General features: G+C 35.3%; 1 protein-coding gene across 1 annotated transcript; it reads right to left on the minus strand.

The window, feature by feature from the left end:
* Positions 1 to 16,068: 16,068 nt before the first annotated feature.
* Positions 16,069 to 18,196, minus strand: LOC131151792 (UPF0481 protein At3g47200-like). The gene is made up of 3 exons (XM_058103208.1): positions 18,082 to 18,196; positions 16,917 to 17,737; positions 16,069 to 16,735 (listed from the first exon to the last, which is right to left on the minus strand). The coding sequence occupies exons 2-3, from the start codon at positions 17,653 to 17,655 to the stop codon at positions 16,203 to 16,205; spliced, it is 1,272 nt and encodes a 423-aa protein (XP_057959191.1). The 5' UTR covers positions 17,656 to 17,737; positions 18,082 to 18,196; the 3' UTR covers positions 16,069 to 16,202.
* Between the last annotated feature and the right edge of the window lie 272 nt (positions 18,197 to 18,468).

An 18,468-nucleotide genomic window follows, 5' to 3' on the forward strand; every position in this document is an offset into this window, starting at 1 on the left:
GAGCCGTAGAATTCGTATTTTGGTATTTGGGAAAAGGTAAGGGGATTCTGTTTATATCAGTTATTTTATAAATCGAGATCGGTAAACCTGTAGTTTACGATCATATGTATGTTTTGGCTACTTTTTTGGGAAAATCTATCGAGTGGAAATGTGGGATTTTTAGGTTACAGTTTTTGGAAAAATTGGAGGTTTCCGGTATCATCTCTATTTTTGTTGGAAAATCATATGTTGTATAAAATTATAGTATTTAGATGATCGTACCTATATTTGTATGTATTTCTCGAACTGAAAACAATATGATTTGTGTATGCTCAAATAAGTGTGGAATGAACTGTTGTATGTAAAATGTTCTTGGTTTTGTAAAACAGCTAGGGGCGGCTAATTACCGTACGCTGATGAGTATAGGAACATGTGTTCCAAAATTGTTCCAGATTTTTTAAAGCAGCTAGGGACGGCTAATTACCGTATGTTGCTGCCATGTCTCAGCTAATTACCATGGGCGAGAGTGTCCGACTCTATATCCGAGGGTGTGAAATATCACCAGGTAGTTCTGGATGGTCACTAATGGGTGTGAGTGGACACCATACTGGCAATAGTATCACTTTGAGGCTTCGGTTATTGTAAGGTATCGTGTGCTTGAGTGTGATGACACTGACCGTATATTTGGTATCGTATGTACTGGAACTAAATTGTGAAAATACTGGAACTGTGTCGTGTTATGTTTTATGTTGAAATAACACTTGTATGTCACACACTGATATAACCTGCTTTCTTCCTTACTAAGAGGTGTCTCACCTTGAATATACAAATGTTTTTCAGATCCTTCGAGTAGCCGAAACTAGTTCCTAGCGTCCGGAAGCGTGGGTGTCAGTAGCTACGTTTAGTACCTGTGTAAGTACGAGTTTTGTAACCTAGTTGTCAGTGTTGGGTTTTGTAGACACTCAAAGTATGTACTGTATTTTGGGAACATATATTTCAGTTATGTATAGACTCTGGTATGGTATGATATATGTATAGAAAAAATATTTCCATTGTGTATTTGATGTCTATGGGCATGTACGTAATTGTGTATAGGGTTTACGTGTACCCCACGGGGTCGGACCTTCATTCAGTATAGTATCATGTATGTTTTAAATGATACAGAGACAGGTTAGGTTACTAAAATCACACTTGACACCCATCCGCGGGTTCAGGGGGTGACACAAAAGGTCATTATGCTTATCATGCATATTTATAAATTCATTATTTCATCATGCATGCTCATTCATAATCATTATTTCATAAACACCATGTTCATCATCATTATTCAAGTTTAAATACTTTCCCTACTTTTGATACATATATCATGTTCAAATTTTTCAATATCATGCTCAATTTTTGCTCAAAACTTCTCCCCATTTTGACATCAATAAAAAAGAGTAAGATATCAAAGATAATTAAGTTCATATAAAATCATATTTTGAGCATATGAATATCAAGCATGCATATCAAGCATATGTACACCCTCAATTCATTATTTTTCATTATGGCATGTGTAATGTGCTTCAATAGACAAATAGTTATGTATATTTGTAATTCATATGTGTTGTAACATCTTTACTAACAACATTATCCTTTTTTTAAAAAAATTTCATTAATTCATGATACCAATTAATTTTTGAATTTGTGATACTAATTAAACATTAATGATTAATACTAATTGAAAATTTCATTAATTCATGATATCAAATGAAAAATTAGGGGAAAATCATAATACAAGTAATGAGTTATAATACTCCCCTTGAATTTAATACATTTAGTTTTGATACCAATTATACTTTCTAAATTTATCATCCATGTTTCAAACATTTGATTCATATCATGTATGTGCTCATGGATACTAATATCAAATACCAATATCATATCAATGTCACAACATATTCATGGATATAATTATACTTGTCATGCTCAAATATAAATTGATATGTTCATGGATACTAATATACTTTATAGATACCAATGCTAATGTCACATTAAGCACTACTCATGGATACTAAATTATTTAGATGCAAATTTTTCAATTTATCCATGTGATCCATCATTAGCATGTATGGTCAAGAATTAATTTCATATTCATATATCAATATCATATCAAAATTTATGCTTCTAAATCATGCTTAATAACTCTATGCTCAGATTTTCAAAATATAGTAAGTCATAAATCATCAATATTTTCATTGTCTTTAGAGTTTTCAAGATACCAATTTCAAGATATGTAGCATATTGCATATCATATAAGCATTGAGTATATCAGCATATCATTATCATGTGCATTGTACTACAATATTGTTCAATTTGTTCTCATTCTCAACATCTTTTCTTAATTAAAAAAACTCAAGCGATAACTCAGATTTTCTTTGATTTCATATGAGTTCCCAAGTTTCATATATCTTAATACTTTCTAATTTAAAGCTTGTATGAATCATACTATGATTTTGGCCAACAATGTTATTTTTGTTTTTTTTTTTTAAAGTATGTTCCAAGTATTAAAAATAGGGTCTCTAAGTCTCTTTTGCCTAATGAGCTTCAAAATGATTTCATACTAGAAATATACTTGAAGTACTTACAATACATGTTCTAATTGACTCTCTTCATTTCTTTGAACTCTTTGAGAATATTCATGAAGTTGTTGCTTTGAGTTCCTGATCTTCATGTTTCTTTGAGCTTTCAATATTGATCACTTGAGTTGATATAAGCTTTCAAAGTGTTCCCTATGATCTTTATGAAGTATGTTGGTCCTTAATCTAGTTTTCCTGAAACATCACAACTTTGAAGCAATTAAGTAACATTACTTTATTATCATCAAAATCAAGAGTCGTAAGCCTTGTTTAGGCCAACAAAGTTCAAGCTTTATATGGCTTTTGAAGAAGCAAAGGGAATGAAGACTCTTTTATTGTTGTAATAGCATTCAATTCATTTGAGTTTGTAATATAATATGGTCTGTAATAATTGCATGACTTGCATGATTAGTTTAATGCTCATGACCGTAGATTGACCATAGGAACCGAATGACCTTAGGGCTTGGGTCAACCGACGCCGGGTTTTTGGGACTAACTCAAATGACTTTATAAAGACCTTAAGTTCCTACACTTAATGTACAAAACCCCAATATAGTTCTCATATTATCAGGGAAAATTTTAAAGCAAAGAAAAGGCTCTTAGGTTAAAATGTAAAGGAATTCGGGTGACCGAACTAGAAAGTTAAAATTGCCTTGGGCGACCAAACAGCTAACTAATCAAAATGTTGACCTGGATTCGGGCGACCGAACTCAAAATGACCATAGCATCCTCGGTCAACCGAACCAGTACTATGTACTTTTCCATCATTCCTGGCTGCCCGAACCTATAGTTCATTTTACCCTCTGGTGACTGAATATGTGAGTTCGGTAAACCAAACTTGAGACTAGGTAATCGAACCTCAAACAGAATGAAAATCGCCTTGGTTCGGCAAACCGACCCTTTTCTCAAGTACCCAAATGTTTAAAAAAACACTTTTCTTCATGTGTCTGTTCGGGCGACCAAACCAAGGGTCAGGCGCCCTAATCTCACGGGTTGCTTTATTTTTACTGCTGTAATTAAGGATAATTAGGGTTAAAATTTAAATTAAACATTTATAATATTCCCCATTGTATCCCAACGGTTACTTTTTAAGTCTCACCTATATATAGCACTTCATTTGACTTAATTAGCAACTGATTAGCAAAAGTGATTAAGATTTTTTCTCTCAAAATTTTCACTCTTTTACTATATTCTTTTCATTCCAAGCTCATATTTTGAAATCTCTCATTCATACTTTATTATAAACATCTTTTTGAAAGTAAGAGTAAGTGTTAGTTGTTCCCATCTCTTGCAAATCAATTGCAAGATTGAAGAGAAGTGATTGTGGTTAGTGCATACACTCTTACATATCATTTCCTTGGCAAATACTCTCTTATAAACATATGGTTTTGAAAATCCATTTTGAGAGTTATTGCTTATTTGATCTTTCCCATAGTATTTTATTTCATAAATATTCAATTGGGAAGATCTTGATTTTTGCTTGCTAGTCTTGTCACTCATATTGCAAGACTTGAAAGCTTGCATATAATCTTTGATATTGTTTTTGCAAGATTCAATCCAAAATATCTATTATGCCTTACATTTAGAATATCTTTGAAATATTTGATTTGGATTGTGTTTAACTTCCTTTGATTATTTTTGTGTTGAATATCTTATCTTGAATCAAAGGTTGATCTCTCACATATACATACACTCACACATCTTAGAGAGTTTACATATTGGATCTCACCTGAGTATTAAATCCATATCATCTGTGAGTGCATATTTATCTGGACTGTATTGTAGTACATATATACTTGTGTAGAAGCGCTTAAAATTGTACGCACCTTGTATTGTGAAATCTGTTGTATTCCAGGCGTGGCCTGAGGGGGCGGTAATCCAGCCCAGAAGGATTGTTTGTAAAGGTTGAGGTCAACCCTGTGCCATTTAACCTGGTTGTATTAGGTGTCACTCCACCTGTTAAGTGAGCCCATAGTGTAATCCTTGTGATGGTGAGCCAAGGCGGGGACGTAGGCAGGATTGGCCAAACCCCGATATTATATTTGGTATCACTTTTACATGTCCTGCATTATATTATGCTTTGTACTTGATTTAATTTCCCTGCTGAATATACTGCATAACTGATTGACACTACATTGTATCTAGTTGAGAAATACTAAAATTTTGGTGCATGTACTGAAAATTGTCTATTATATCGTATCTACAATTTCATATATACTTGGACTGCTCCTAGGTTGCATTATACTGTTGTTAGATTAGTTTAACATAGGAGGAAATTTTTAAATCTCCAATTCATCCCCCCTCTTGGGATTGCACCAAAGTCAACATAGGACTTCACGATGGAAGAAGAGATTGATAGAAATACAATGGACTAGGCATCTTCCAGTCCCCATGCAACTCTCTTCTCCTCTCTCTCTCTCTCTCTCTCTCTCTCTCTCTCTCTCTCTCTCTCTCTCTCTCTCTCTCTCTCTCTCTCTTTTTGTGCAATGATGATTAAAAGGAAGAGAAGAGAATTCTCTCTCTACGGAAACAAGCTCTTTTTTGCCTTCCTCAACTACACCGACCCCTCCATCGTTGGCTAAGACTTTGTCTACTTCGACATCATCTCCCTCTGCTCCTTCATCCTCATGTCCCTAATTGCAATCCCCAAATTCCATATCCGCACATGCAATAAAGAAGTCAAAAAAGATTGTAATATGTTCTTCAATACTGTTTTCTAATCTCAATTTCTGAGAGAATGTCACTACTCTCACGATGACGTCCATAAACCCTATTTCTATTGCATGTGAGGAGGATTAGAGTGAGAAAGATAAGGGGGATGAGAGTGAGTTTCTTTTTATGGTCGTGAGCAGCGGTGGGGGCGGCGGTGACAGGGAGGTGCTGGGCAGTGGTGCCGAATACTGAGAACATTTTTTTCTACAAGAAGACTCTCTCTTTGTCATTTAGGCGAACACCTACTGAGCATATTTGATATCACAAAATTTCATACAATAATCAACAGGCTTTTGCGTTTTGTTGTTTCTTTTGAAAGCAAGAATCAATGAGGCATGCATGAATTTCAAAACCAATTTGCAATTTACAATATATCTCAATTATTCCTTGGGGAGTTATTTCTCCATATTCCATTTTATAGGTGAATTTAAAAAACAAAAAAATTGGTGAGAATGTGTTAGTTTGTTGGTTTCTCAAACCAAAGTTATCCTTAATTTGGAGAAATTAGAAATAGTAATTTCTCACCTACTTACACACCACTCAAAGTCCCGCCAGAATATTCCCCCTGCTTCCTTCTTCTTTGGAAAATACGACGGCGCCTGAGGTGACATAGATGAAGCAAACAACGATGTTTTGGAGAATCGAAAGTTAAGGATCTGTTCTTCAAAAATAGAGTCATGTCGTTCAAATCAAATGCAAAGAGGTCATAGAGGTTGATTGTAGTGGCTATGATGCAGCAATGTTGGCGACGGCTCCAAAGATCTACGCCAACTGACTTCGCTCTCATCTAGTTTCTCAACAAACAACGGAGACTAAACCAAGTTTAGTTCAAGCTGTGTGCTGCTGCACTGCTTGCCTGTGGTCCATCCTCGAAGAGAGAGAGAGAGAGAGATGCATACTGTAGTGATCCAAAAAAATTATTAATTAATTAATTAACTAATTATTATTTAATTGAATTAATTAAATTAAGTTATGTGAAGGTTATATATATATATATATATATATATATAAGTATATAATATAATATTATTATAATATATAATAAAGTAAAAAAAAAAAAAGCTTGAAGCTTCCTGAGGGAACTACAGACAAAAAAGAAGCCCCCTCCCCCTAAAATGTCTCTCACTTCTCCTTGTCGCCTCTCTTCGTCTCCGTCTCTCTCACCCGTCATTTCTCGACGGATATTTGGCCGATCGGGAAACGAAAGGTACCATTGGGTTCCTAACTTTGTCACCGACATTTCTACTGGAGCAAATTTGTTGTGGGAGCGGTGTAGGCACCATTCTTGGGGTAAGGTAAATTTTCCCTATTTCTTCAATTTCTCCTTAAATCTACTGTTAAATCGATGATCGGGCACCACCACGGGGTCCTAGTCGTGATCATCGTCATTTTGAATGGAGTGAATTTTCAATTTGGGTTTCCTAGGTACCACCCCAAAGCAAGAGTGGGATTTGGAAAAATAAGTAAATTGGTTATATTTGAGGGTATAATTATTTATTTGGAATTTATAAGCTTAGAATATGTTAAAATAGCATTTTATTTAGGGTTGATTTAATGGAACTAAAATTTTTATTTCAGGGTTTGAGTGAGTGTCGCAGGTATCTTTTCGAGATCCCTATTGGCATAGTTTAAGAAACCAGGTAAGGGAAAAAATATATATTAAACCATAATTTTTATGAATTCAATGGAAAATGAATTGTGTTATATATACGTGTATATGTTTAGGTATGAGTTTAAAATGCCAACCATTTAAATTACGTTTTCTGAGCCTAGGGTTGTTTATTTAGATACGTATATGTGAAAATGAACTGATGTAAGTGAATGATATTTTCATGATAACTATGTAAAAAGGAAAGGTATATTTTCAGCATATAAATGTTAAATGTAGGTTGACTTTTTTTTACTGCTAAATAGTGTGACATGAGTAAAATAGATTTCCGTGTGGAGATTATGTTTATGTTTTCCACTACATACATAATATTAGAATGTCGGTTAGCAGGTAAATGAATGGATTAGTAGCACTCCGGGCCCACTTAGAGGGTCGGGGCATTACAGATGGTATCAAAGTCGGTTTCTAGCCAGAAGTGTGATTAATTTCACATCGCCTAGATATGGAAATGTAAGAGTATTATGTTAGAGATGATTTATACCAGAATATAGGTAACAGTTAGGATTAGGATGCTAGATGGATAGGTTAGGTTGGGTGTTGAGAAGTATAGGATTTTATTTTGTAGTTTAGAGGCGAAAATACATCAATGATTTCCTATGATTTTTCTGAAGCAGTCAACGGCCTCAAAAAAGCCACGGTAAACCCTAGACAATTTCGTTTCGGAGCTATGAGACTAGTCCTTATATGGGGAACTTGGATATATATTGGATTTAAATTATATAATTGTGTTGTTAGGAATATAACAGTTGCAAAGTATGCTTCCTAACAGTTGCAAAGTATGCGGTTAAATTCGTGGAGTCATCACGTTTTGCTCCATTCTTGATCCCAAATGAGGCAAGGAAGGCCAGGAAGTTTGAAAAGAGCCTCAGGCAAAGAATTTATGAATTGGTAGTTGAGTGTCGGGTCCAGAATTTATCCGACTTGGTTGATAAGGCTTTGGTGTTGGAAAAGAGTATCCAGAGTAGCACAGAACCTATAGAGCATAAGAAGAGGCCTGCACCATCTAATTTTCAGGCTAAGGTCAATTAGGGGTCAAGGAAGAAAGGGAAAGATGCATTGGGTTCCGATTATCAGGATAGTCAATCTTACCCCATATGTCAGACATGTATAGAGGCATAGGGGTGAGTGCTGGTTTCAAACTCCTACCTGTTTCAGGTTTGGTAAACCAGGGCATGTTAAGAAGGATTGTCGGGAACCATTGCCTATAGTACCTGCACAGACCCAGGACCGGGGAAACAGAAAATACCACTAGGCAGAGGTGGATCAGCACGTGTTTATATGATGGTCTTGGATGAGGCAAATGAAGTCAAAGGGACGGGTATAAATTTATATTTAAGATAATGATGATTTTATTTAATTATGGATGATGCAAAAATTTATTTGGGAGATATATTTACTAAATTGTATGAGGTATAGCAAATTGTAAAATTATGGAAATGAAAGATTAGGTAACAAAATTCGAGGACAAAATTCTTTTTAGGCAAGGAGAATGTAGTGATCCAAAAAAAATTTTAATTAATTAATTATTTATTTATTATTTAATTGAATTAATTAAATTAAGTTATGTGAAGGTTATATATATATATATATATATATATAATATATATATATATATATATGCCTAAATGTATAAGGATTGGTGATATATATATAAGTATATAATATAATATTATTATAATATATAATAAAGTAAAAAAAAAAAAAAGCTTGAAGCTTCCTGAGGGAACTACAGACAGAAAAGAAGCCCCCCTACAACGTCTCCTCAGCGCCTTTCTCCGTCTCCGTCTCTCTCTCCCTCTCATTTCTCGACGGATATTTGGCCGATCGGGAAACGAAAGGTATCATTGGGTTCCTAACTCTGTCACCGACATTCTACTAGAGCGGATTTGTCGTGGGAGCGGTGTAGGCACCATTCTTGGGGTAAGATAACTTTTCCCTATTTCTTCAATTTCTCCTTAAATCTATAACTACAGACAGAAAAGAAGCCCCCCTACAACGTCTCCTCATCGCCTTTCTCCATCTCCGTCTCTCTCTCCCCCTCATTTCTCGATGGATATTTGGCCGATCGGGAAATGAAAGGTATCATTGGGTTCCTAATTCTGTCATCGACATTTCTACTAGAACGGATTTGTCGTGGGAGCGGTGTAGGCACCATTCTTGAGGTAAGATAACTTTTCCCTATTTCTTCAATTTCTCCTTAAATCTATTGTTAAATCGACGATTGGGCACCACCATGGGGTCCTAGTCGTGATCGTCGTCATTTTGAATGAAGTAAATTTTCAATTTGGGCTTCCTAAGCACCACTCTAAAACGAGAGTGGAATTTAGAAAAATAAGTAAATTGGTTGTATTTGAGGGTTTAATTATTTATTTGGAATTTATGAGCTTGGGAAATATTAAAATAGTGATTTATTTAGGGTTAATTTAATGGAACTAAGATTTTTATTTCAAGACTCGAGTGAGTGCCGCAGGTATCTTATCGAGGTCCCTATTCGGGTAGTTCAAGAAACCAGGTAAGGGAAAAAATATATATTAAACTAGAATTTTTATGAATTTAATGGAAAATGAATTGTGTTATATATACGTGTATATGTTTCGGTATAAGTTTAAAATGCCAACCGTTTAAATTACGTTTTCTGAGCCCAGGGCTGTTTATTTAGATACGTATATGTGAAAATGAACTGATGTAAGTGAATGATATTTTCAAGATAACTATGTAAAAAGGAAAGGTATATTTTCATCATATAAATGTTAAATATAGGTTGACTTATTTTACAGGAAATATATATATATATATATATATATATATATATATATGAATTTTACTGCTAAATAGTGTGGCATGAGTAAAATAGAATTCTGTGTGGAGATTATATTTATGTTTTCCGTTGTGTACATGATATTAGAATGTCAATTAGCAAGTAAATAAATGGACTAGTAGTACTCCGGGCCCACTTAGATGGTCGGGGCATTACACATGCATGGAATTTTTAGTCATGAATGCACAAGACCTTTAAATGTTAATTTCATGAAACTCCCAAAAATTCATACATATGTAATTATATATTTATGTATTAATTTTTATACATAAAAAAAATAAAAAAAACCAGCTATCATGAAATGCAGATTGGTACTGTACCAAGATGAGGAGGAGGAGAATGAGGGCGGCCACTCCCCACTGTGAGCTTCCCTCCGGCTGGTTGTAGAGATCCAAAAAATATTAGCCATTGAATAGTAAAAGTAAGGAAAATAGGTGGAAGGAAAAGGAATTTCAAAAAGGGAATTAAGCTGGATTTGTCGACAAACCCACTGGTCTCGTTGACGAACTCCCTATTAGGTTCGTCGAGCACCACGTGTCTCATCGATGGAAAAATACCGAGAGGGGTTATAGCAAAGCCTGAAGTTTGTCGACGAGGGTTATGAGTTCAACGACGAACTTCCTTTTTGGACTCGTTGACGAGGTGATGTGTCTCGTCGATGAGGCGCACTTTATAAATATGCCAAACTCGGGTTTTCAACAAGAAACTATATGCAAAACTCTCTCTCTCTCTCTCTCTCTCTCTCTCTCTCTCTCTCTCTCTCTCTCTCTCTTTCTCTTTAGAATCCGTCTCTCTATCCTTCTCTCTAGAATTATGGCTTCAATTCTCGTCGGTTTGACGATCGGAAGCCACCGCGTTACTTCTAGGAGGATTCTCTATAATAAAGTCAGATCAGAATTTTGATTTGGAGTATTTGGGCACCATCCCAAAATTTGGGTAAGTTGGTTATTTTAAAATTTTATAAGTTATTGGGTATTTCTAGACTGAGGGGAATGTGTAGAAAGGTATTATACTGGTGATTGTTGATTTGTTGGGAAACTGTAAATTTCAAAGTGTTGAGCTGGGAACACACACAGGAATAGGTTTGGTTAGATTTGTGGGCTTCTCAGTAAGTCAGGCAAGGGGATAAATTAAGTCAGTAATTTCATGAAATTATCTATAAATATACAACATTTATTTGCAGAAATTATATATATGTATAGTGTTTGAAAATATTGTTGTTGAACAAGAAAATAGATTCAGTATATTTTTACTAGGAAATATGATTTTCAAATTAGATTTTATGTTTAGAACATTACTCATATTTGTGTGGCATGAGTATGAATTTCCATGAAAATTATGTTATACCAAAATATTATGATTTCCCAGAATAAGCATGTTATGACAATTTTCAGAAAAACCATAAAAACAATATAGAAACTATGGTTTTGAATATTATGTTAAACAGTGCAGAAAATTTATGTTTAGTATGATATGATATCGCCGGCGTAGATGACATGAATTATATGATATGTTCGGCGTAGATGTCATGATTTATATGTTATGATATGGCCAGCGTAGATGCCATGATTTATAGTCGGCGCAGATGCCGTAATTATGTATGTTATGTTAGAATTTATGAAAATATGATCATGTCAGATATTACTCAAAAATACGAAATAGTTATGTATCAATATTATGGAATGTACTATATGTTATCAGAACCACGATGGCTTAGTTTAGTCTTTCAGAGTATGGTACCATAGCTATATGTATAAGTTCAAGATTATGTTAGTGCTATCACACATCTTAGATAGAGTGTGGGAGATGGCAGTCGATGTGGTTTCAGTGTAGTGTAGATGTTCCCCTGGCAGTCTAGACTTGGTGGGACAAGTCCATCATACTCATAGACTTTTGTTTGACTTAGCGTGGACGGTCAGCCATTGCTAGGTCTTGCCTTCAGGCCGCACAACCTTGTCATGTGGGGGGTAAGACATGACACCAGCTAGCTATCTATCCTGAGTATTATTTTAGTATTGTACAGTTATAGAAGATGTTTTACATGATTACAGAAATTAGTACAATGTTTATTATGATATTTATTATGAAATGATGACTCATGTTTTACTTAAAATTTATACAGCCAAATTTATTAATTATATACGTATTATGTACAGTTCATGTTTAAGAAAGATAATACTCATGTTGCCACACACTGATATTAGTTTATCTCCCTTATTGAGAGGTGTCTCACCAAAGCATTACAAACATTTTAGGAAATCCAGGTAGAAGGGTGGATAAAGCTCCACAGCAGTAGAGGTTAACCGAGCTAACCTGTCAGAAGGATGAGTAGTTGAGTTAGGGTCAGATTGGTTTTTGGGTTATAACCCTAGGATACTTTTTAGGTCATTTGTGGACGTTTGTATATATATGACAGATTCAATAGAGTTTTGGTATTGTTTCTGGTGTTGTGTGGCATGTATGTAATTTATCTTTTCCGCTACTTAGGTATTAGAGATGTATGACAGATTTATCCTCTGCATCCATGGGTCCGAGTTGAGCATGACTATATCAGTTTAGAATGATATCAGGATTATTATGTATGTTGTTATATATGAAGGAAAGAAAGGGAAAAAATAAATATATGGAAAAATAGGCAGGTCGTTACACTAGTAGTGGAGGGCACGGCGGCGGCGGTCGTACGGGAGAGTACCTGAAGAAGTTGGAGGGATCCTCTATTGAAGACAACCATTGGACGAGGAGTGTAACAACCCAATTTTTCATGCCATTTATATATATATATTATAGAATAAGATACCTTGAAACCCCTGATGATGATTGCTATAACATCTCAGGCCCCAGGTGGGCATTTTGAAATTCATGTTCACAAAATAACATACATATGCAACGGAAAACATAAAGTCATACATCTATATATACAATACCAGAATCCAGTATTCCCAAAATACATACATATAACTTGAACATCCCCAAAAACCTTCTAATTGATCTCTTAGAGACTACTCGAAATACATATTTCTAAAAAGACTCACCCTACAATTAGGGCAGTACTACAGTCTCCTCTACCTGCGAGTTTGATTTGCTCATCTATCTAGTTCACCTGAAAAATAATAGATTACTCGGATGAGACAACTCTTAGTAAGACAAAATATGTTATTACTAGTGTGTGGCATATAAGTTTACATAATTGCAAAATTTGATTTTAAAAGTACTGTAAACAAATGAATCTAAGATAACACGTATAAATAATATACAATATAGCTCACACCTATGTTGCTTAACATAAACTATTTTTTGAATATTCTATTCATAATACTTCTAATATTTATAGGTATGTCTACGATTTTTGTAAATCTATATATAACTTTCAATTATCCATCCAGGGAAGTTTTCTCAGTTATATATATATGAGAAAACTTACCTGGATGGATAACTGAAAGTCATGATTTAAGCCCTTATGATAGGTTTGTGCAGCCTATAGGCAAGACTTACCCTAGTTGGTCGACTAGGATAAGTCAACTAAACTCCGATAGTCAGATCGGTCGCCTCAACCCTAACTGATGAGGAACCTGTCCACAACCAAGGCACGATCGACTATTGAAAATCCACATACTATCCAAGATGTGTGGTTGCACTTTGAACTGAAATAGTTACAGTACCGTGCTCTGAAAACTGAATTGGTCCATCAGGGTCTGCTACTATATTACACTAATATATAATTATCTTGCTCTTTCATCATGATTCCAAAATAACCATAACACTGAAAATCTGTTCTGAAAATACTGAAATATCTTACTAAAATAAACTGAAAAATCTGACTGAATAAATTGAGATATCTGTCTGAATAAACTGAAATATCTGCGTGTTATGGTTTTGAAATTCTGGAAAATCATCGTATTTTACAAATACTGTAAAACATCTGTTTGTAAAATATCTGTCTTGTGAAATATTTGTCTGCAAAATATCTGATGAAAAATATATTGTAATTCATAATTCTGTAAAATCTGGTAAAGCATATTCTTGTGCAAAAATAATGTACATCATGATATTCTAAAAGACTGTTATAAATTCTAAACTGTTTTAAGATTAATTCATGCCACATAACTAAATAAATAGAAGCCCCTATATTGAAATTTGAATTTTCTGATAATGAAGATAATTTATACTCCATAAAATTTACCCCAAAACACACACACATACACACATATATATTACAGATAAAAATTTTAAAATTCCTAGCATAGCATATTTCCCTTACCTAACTGACTAGAAGGCTCGCCTCCAACTCTACCCTCACGCCCTCGGCGTACCAATCTCTAAATCCTACAATAATACATTTATACAAATTCCTTAGTGAATCACTGAATTTCCCCAAAAAAATTATCCACTCATATTTCCTGAACCTGTCTATTCACAATTTCTTAAACTTAATATACCTGAGTTCCTAGAAAAATACCTGCTGAGGTCCTTAACCAATGCATGTAGGGTCCCAAAAACACCCTAACCCTGAAAATATAACACCCTAATTTTATTTCACAAAATATCAGTATATGCCCTTACAACACAAAATCTGAGCTCAGATAAAATTGGTAATACTGGAAATACATAAAAATCCACTTACCCTGATTTTGTGATTGTTCTCAAACTTTCCAAATCGAATTTCAGCTCCGACTAGGTTGTAGAGAATTTCCCCATGATCACTGTAATAGCTTTTGATCGTCGAAACGAGGAGATACGGAGTCAGATTCGTAGACAAAAGTGAGAGAAACCGAGTTAGAGGGAGAAAGAAGAGTGTTGAAATGAATTTCTCACTGAAAATCGGTTTTGGGGCTATATATAGAGTGTTGTCCACGTGGCCTCGTCAACGAGACACGGGTCCCCGTCGACGTTACCAAGAAGCTACTCGTCTACGAGCTCTCTGCATTCATCGACGAGGCCCTGCTGAATCCCCTTAAAAAATTTATCTTCTCTCTCTTTTCTTAATTATTTAATTCCTATAATTATTCGGGTTACTACAAGGAGGATTAACACCACCGGCGTGGCTAGGAGTACCCAACTGGTCTGCTCCTCGATGGTTTCCAAAATGGACTCGTAGTCGGAAAACCACTAGATGCCCAGAAAAATTGAGATCACGCCGAGAATTAGAAGGACGGAGTAGGGAGGAGGGTATAGAATGAATCCACCAAAATACGTGCCATGCAAATTTGGTTGAATGTCTAGCAAGATTGGCAAAATATGTGTCATACAAATCTTGTTGTATCATCTAACGAGATTTGCTTGTCACACGTCAGCACACGAATGATCTTTTTCAAGGAAATCTTGCTAGATGGTCTAGCGAGACTTGTTTAAATGTTGCTGGACCATTTATCGAGATTACGTAAGTATCAAAATAATAAATGTTTTTCCAATCAAATTATTATACAATATTTTATTAAAAAATAAAATTAAAATTAAAAAAAGCTCAAACTAGTGGTATGGAGATTTTATGTATGTTCCTTTTTGTGTGTATGTGTACTTTTTTTTTATATTTTGCAGACATTTTATTTTTTCTCTTAATACCACTATTTCTATTTTGTATTACAAAGTGTACTTCAAATGGTTAAATAATGCTTACTTCACACTATTGAATTCCAAAACTATTTCTCGGAGTTTGAGATTTTGTGCATATATGTGGAGAGCGTGGTAAAGGAAAACCAAAAAAACATAAGGATGAGGGTAAAGTTCTTTCATACGTTTATATAAAGTTCTAAGCAAACCGTGGTCGACATGGACCGCCTACACATAAAACTTATACTAACCTAAATTCCCTAGGTGCATAAAAGCCCATTACTACTTTCTAAATTTATACTCCGGATTCGATACACAAATTTAACCCGAGTTTTATTATCATGTCAAATCCCATACTAGTCATGAATTTTGAATTAGAAAATATTATTAAACATTACATAACCGACTCTTATATCAAAAAATTGTAATAGTATAAAATTTAACCCGAGTTTTAAAAAGGAACTACGCCCATTCATGAAATTCCAAAATAGCTGTCAATGTGAGACTATGGGATTTGGCATTATAATATTTTTGACTATTACAACTTTATGATATAAGGCTCAGTTATGCAATGTTTAATAATACTTCCTAATTCAAAATTGGATTTGGCGTGGTAATATTTTTTTGGCAATAAACCTCCCAAAAGCCTAAAACTCCTTCATGAATACTGTCTTTTTGGTGTTGATAATAGAATCAGAAACCACTAACGTTAATCACTCTCATTACACACCAAGCAAAGCAATTCAATAAGGTTTGGGATCTTAAATTTGAATTTGTACAAATTTAACAATATATTTATATATTGGGTGTATTTCAAATTTACAAGAATTCAAATCTAAGACTCAAAATTACTCTGTTTTTAAGAACGGTGGAAACAAAATGCGAGCACAGAAAATATAGTCCCAATGATGGTGAGAACAATGAACAGTACTGCCAGAACAAATCCTGCAACTGTCGGTTGAATTCGCCATCGACGCCGATTTTTATGGGTATACTCATCCACTTTCTGGAAAATCCCACTGTAACTGGACTCCTGCAAGTCCACCTCACTGCACAGTTCATCAAACAATGCACGAACCTCTTCCTTCTTGTCCAATGAGCTGCTGAGAACCCCTCGCCGGCAGAGGAATTTCGCGTCTTCCGTGGTTTGAATGAGGCTTTTCAGAAGGAATGCATAGGAGGTGATGGGCTTTGAGTCACAGCAGCACGCCTCCAGTGCAATGAGGTTCCTCATGAGAATTTCTGTGTGATTCAGAATTCTCAGAGGTGGAATCCATAGAGATCCTTTCACAAACCTTATGTTCAACAAGCTTTCAGCATCGAAAAACCTCCTGATCCTGATTCCGTCTCTTTGAAGCTTCTTCAAACCAGAAAACTCCTTCTGTGCGTTGCCTGCAGATTTCACTTTAGTGGGTTTCCTTCAATTTTAAACAATTAGGCCTGTACCCTCTATAGGGTGCTTCCAAGCTTGAGATTTTGTTATTTATGAATCAGAAGTTAAGTTTGCTGTCAGTCTGAATGATGTTAGACACTTTATAAGAGCGTTAGAAATGCAGAAAAGAGTTCGCATCACCTGTAGAATGCAGTTTAGAGTATGTTGGGAGATAACCAGTCCGGACTAAGTCGAGCAAATGGCGGACTTCCCAGCTGAACTTCTCCTGAAGATCTTCTATTTGCCCTGGAATCATAATTCTGAAGAAACGCAGCGCGAGCTCGGTGAGAGTTTGTTTGCATTGCTGGGGGATGGGTACAGTGTAAAACAAATGCTGCAGAACAAAGAAAGGAATCTGGTTTTCTAGGAGCAGTATGTCGCGCCTCAAATGGTTTAGCTTCTCGTTTGAGATCAGTAATGGGTCATCTCTACGCCTCGAACTCTTGGTCGTAGTCCTCAAGAGTAGCTCGATGATGAAACAGCCATCGACTAACATCATTCTGACAAATTCATCACTTCCTATGCGGATTTCTTCTCCATAGCTGTTTCGAGCTCTGCCCTCCAACTCCTTAAGCGCTTTCACGCAACTGTCCAAGGTTGCCTCGAGGTTCGGTTTTCTGGTGAGGATTGTATTGAGATAGCGCCATTTGTGGTGCTCCATCTCTTCCAAGGTGCTCTTTCCGTGGTGGAAAGGACCGATGGAGACTAGTTTAGGAGAGTAAGCATCTTCGTTTCCTACACGCCGTTTCTCGGGGACTTTACAGATGCAATGAGATAGGGGAATGGTCTCTATCTTGTTTTTTATTTCAGATACAATTTTTGTGATATTGACTGATATGTGGTCTCCGGTTTGTGGCGCTGAATCAAGATTGTTTCCCATGCTTAAATTGTTTACGGCATCTGTTTATCAAAACAAGCTTTATTTCCTCATTGCCTAGTGAAAACTAGCTAGCTAGCAGACCCTGCAATGGCGTCATTTCTCATTATAATTCTCAATAGCAAGGCATCTGTTGTCACTTCTCTAGGATTAAAAAAAAAATGGAGAAAAATATGAGTAAGAGAAGGCGATTTCTTGCGAAAATCTAACGATGTGTGTTTGCCTATATTTCCATATTGCACTCGAGTTTCCACAAACATAATGAAAATACTGCGTAATTCTCACTTTATGTTGATTCAAAAAATCCCCAAGAAGATGAACATTGGCATAAATCAAGATTTTTTTTTACTTATGAGCAATTTTAAGACATGAATATATCGATGCAAAGAAAATAGCATGAGTAATGGAGACGAGGACTGGCGAACTTACCCAAAAGACGTTCGAAATCATCAACTAAAACAGAAGATAGTAAGCACCCACTTACAACAAATGCAGCAGGAGGCACAACATATAGTCTGTCACTAGTGAGGCCACGAGGAACTCAAGAACAGTTTGTATATCTTGACACTAGTCACTTAAATCAAGAGGAGATATAGGAATCCAAGGTGACTTGGCAAGAATGTAAAAGAAGAAACTCGTTAATAACTTTTAAGGTAAAGAATTAAACTTTGCTTTGCACAACTATAATCCTACATTTGTGGAGAAAGAATTTTCCGAACGTGTTTCTTGAAGAAGGCATTGCTTTGTAGATGCAAAGCTACAATTTTTCGCTAAAGTGACAATTTATGAATTGTCAATGGTAAAATCAATATGAAC

This window comes from Malania oleifera, chromosome 3, assembly GCF_029873635.1.
Source record: "Malania oleifera isolate guangnan ecotype guangnan chromosome 3, ASM2987363v1, whole genome shotgun sequence".
NCBI lineage: Eukaryota > Viridiplantae > Streptophyta > Magnoliopsida > Santalales > Ximeniaceae > Malania > Malania oleifera.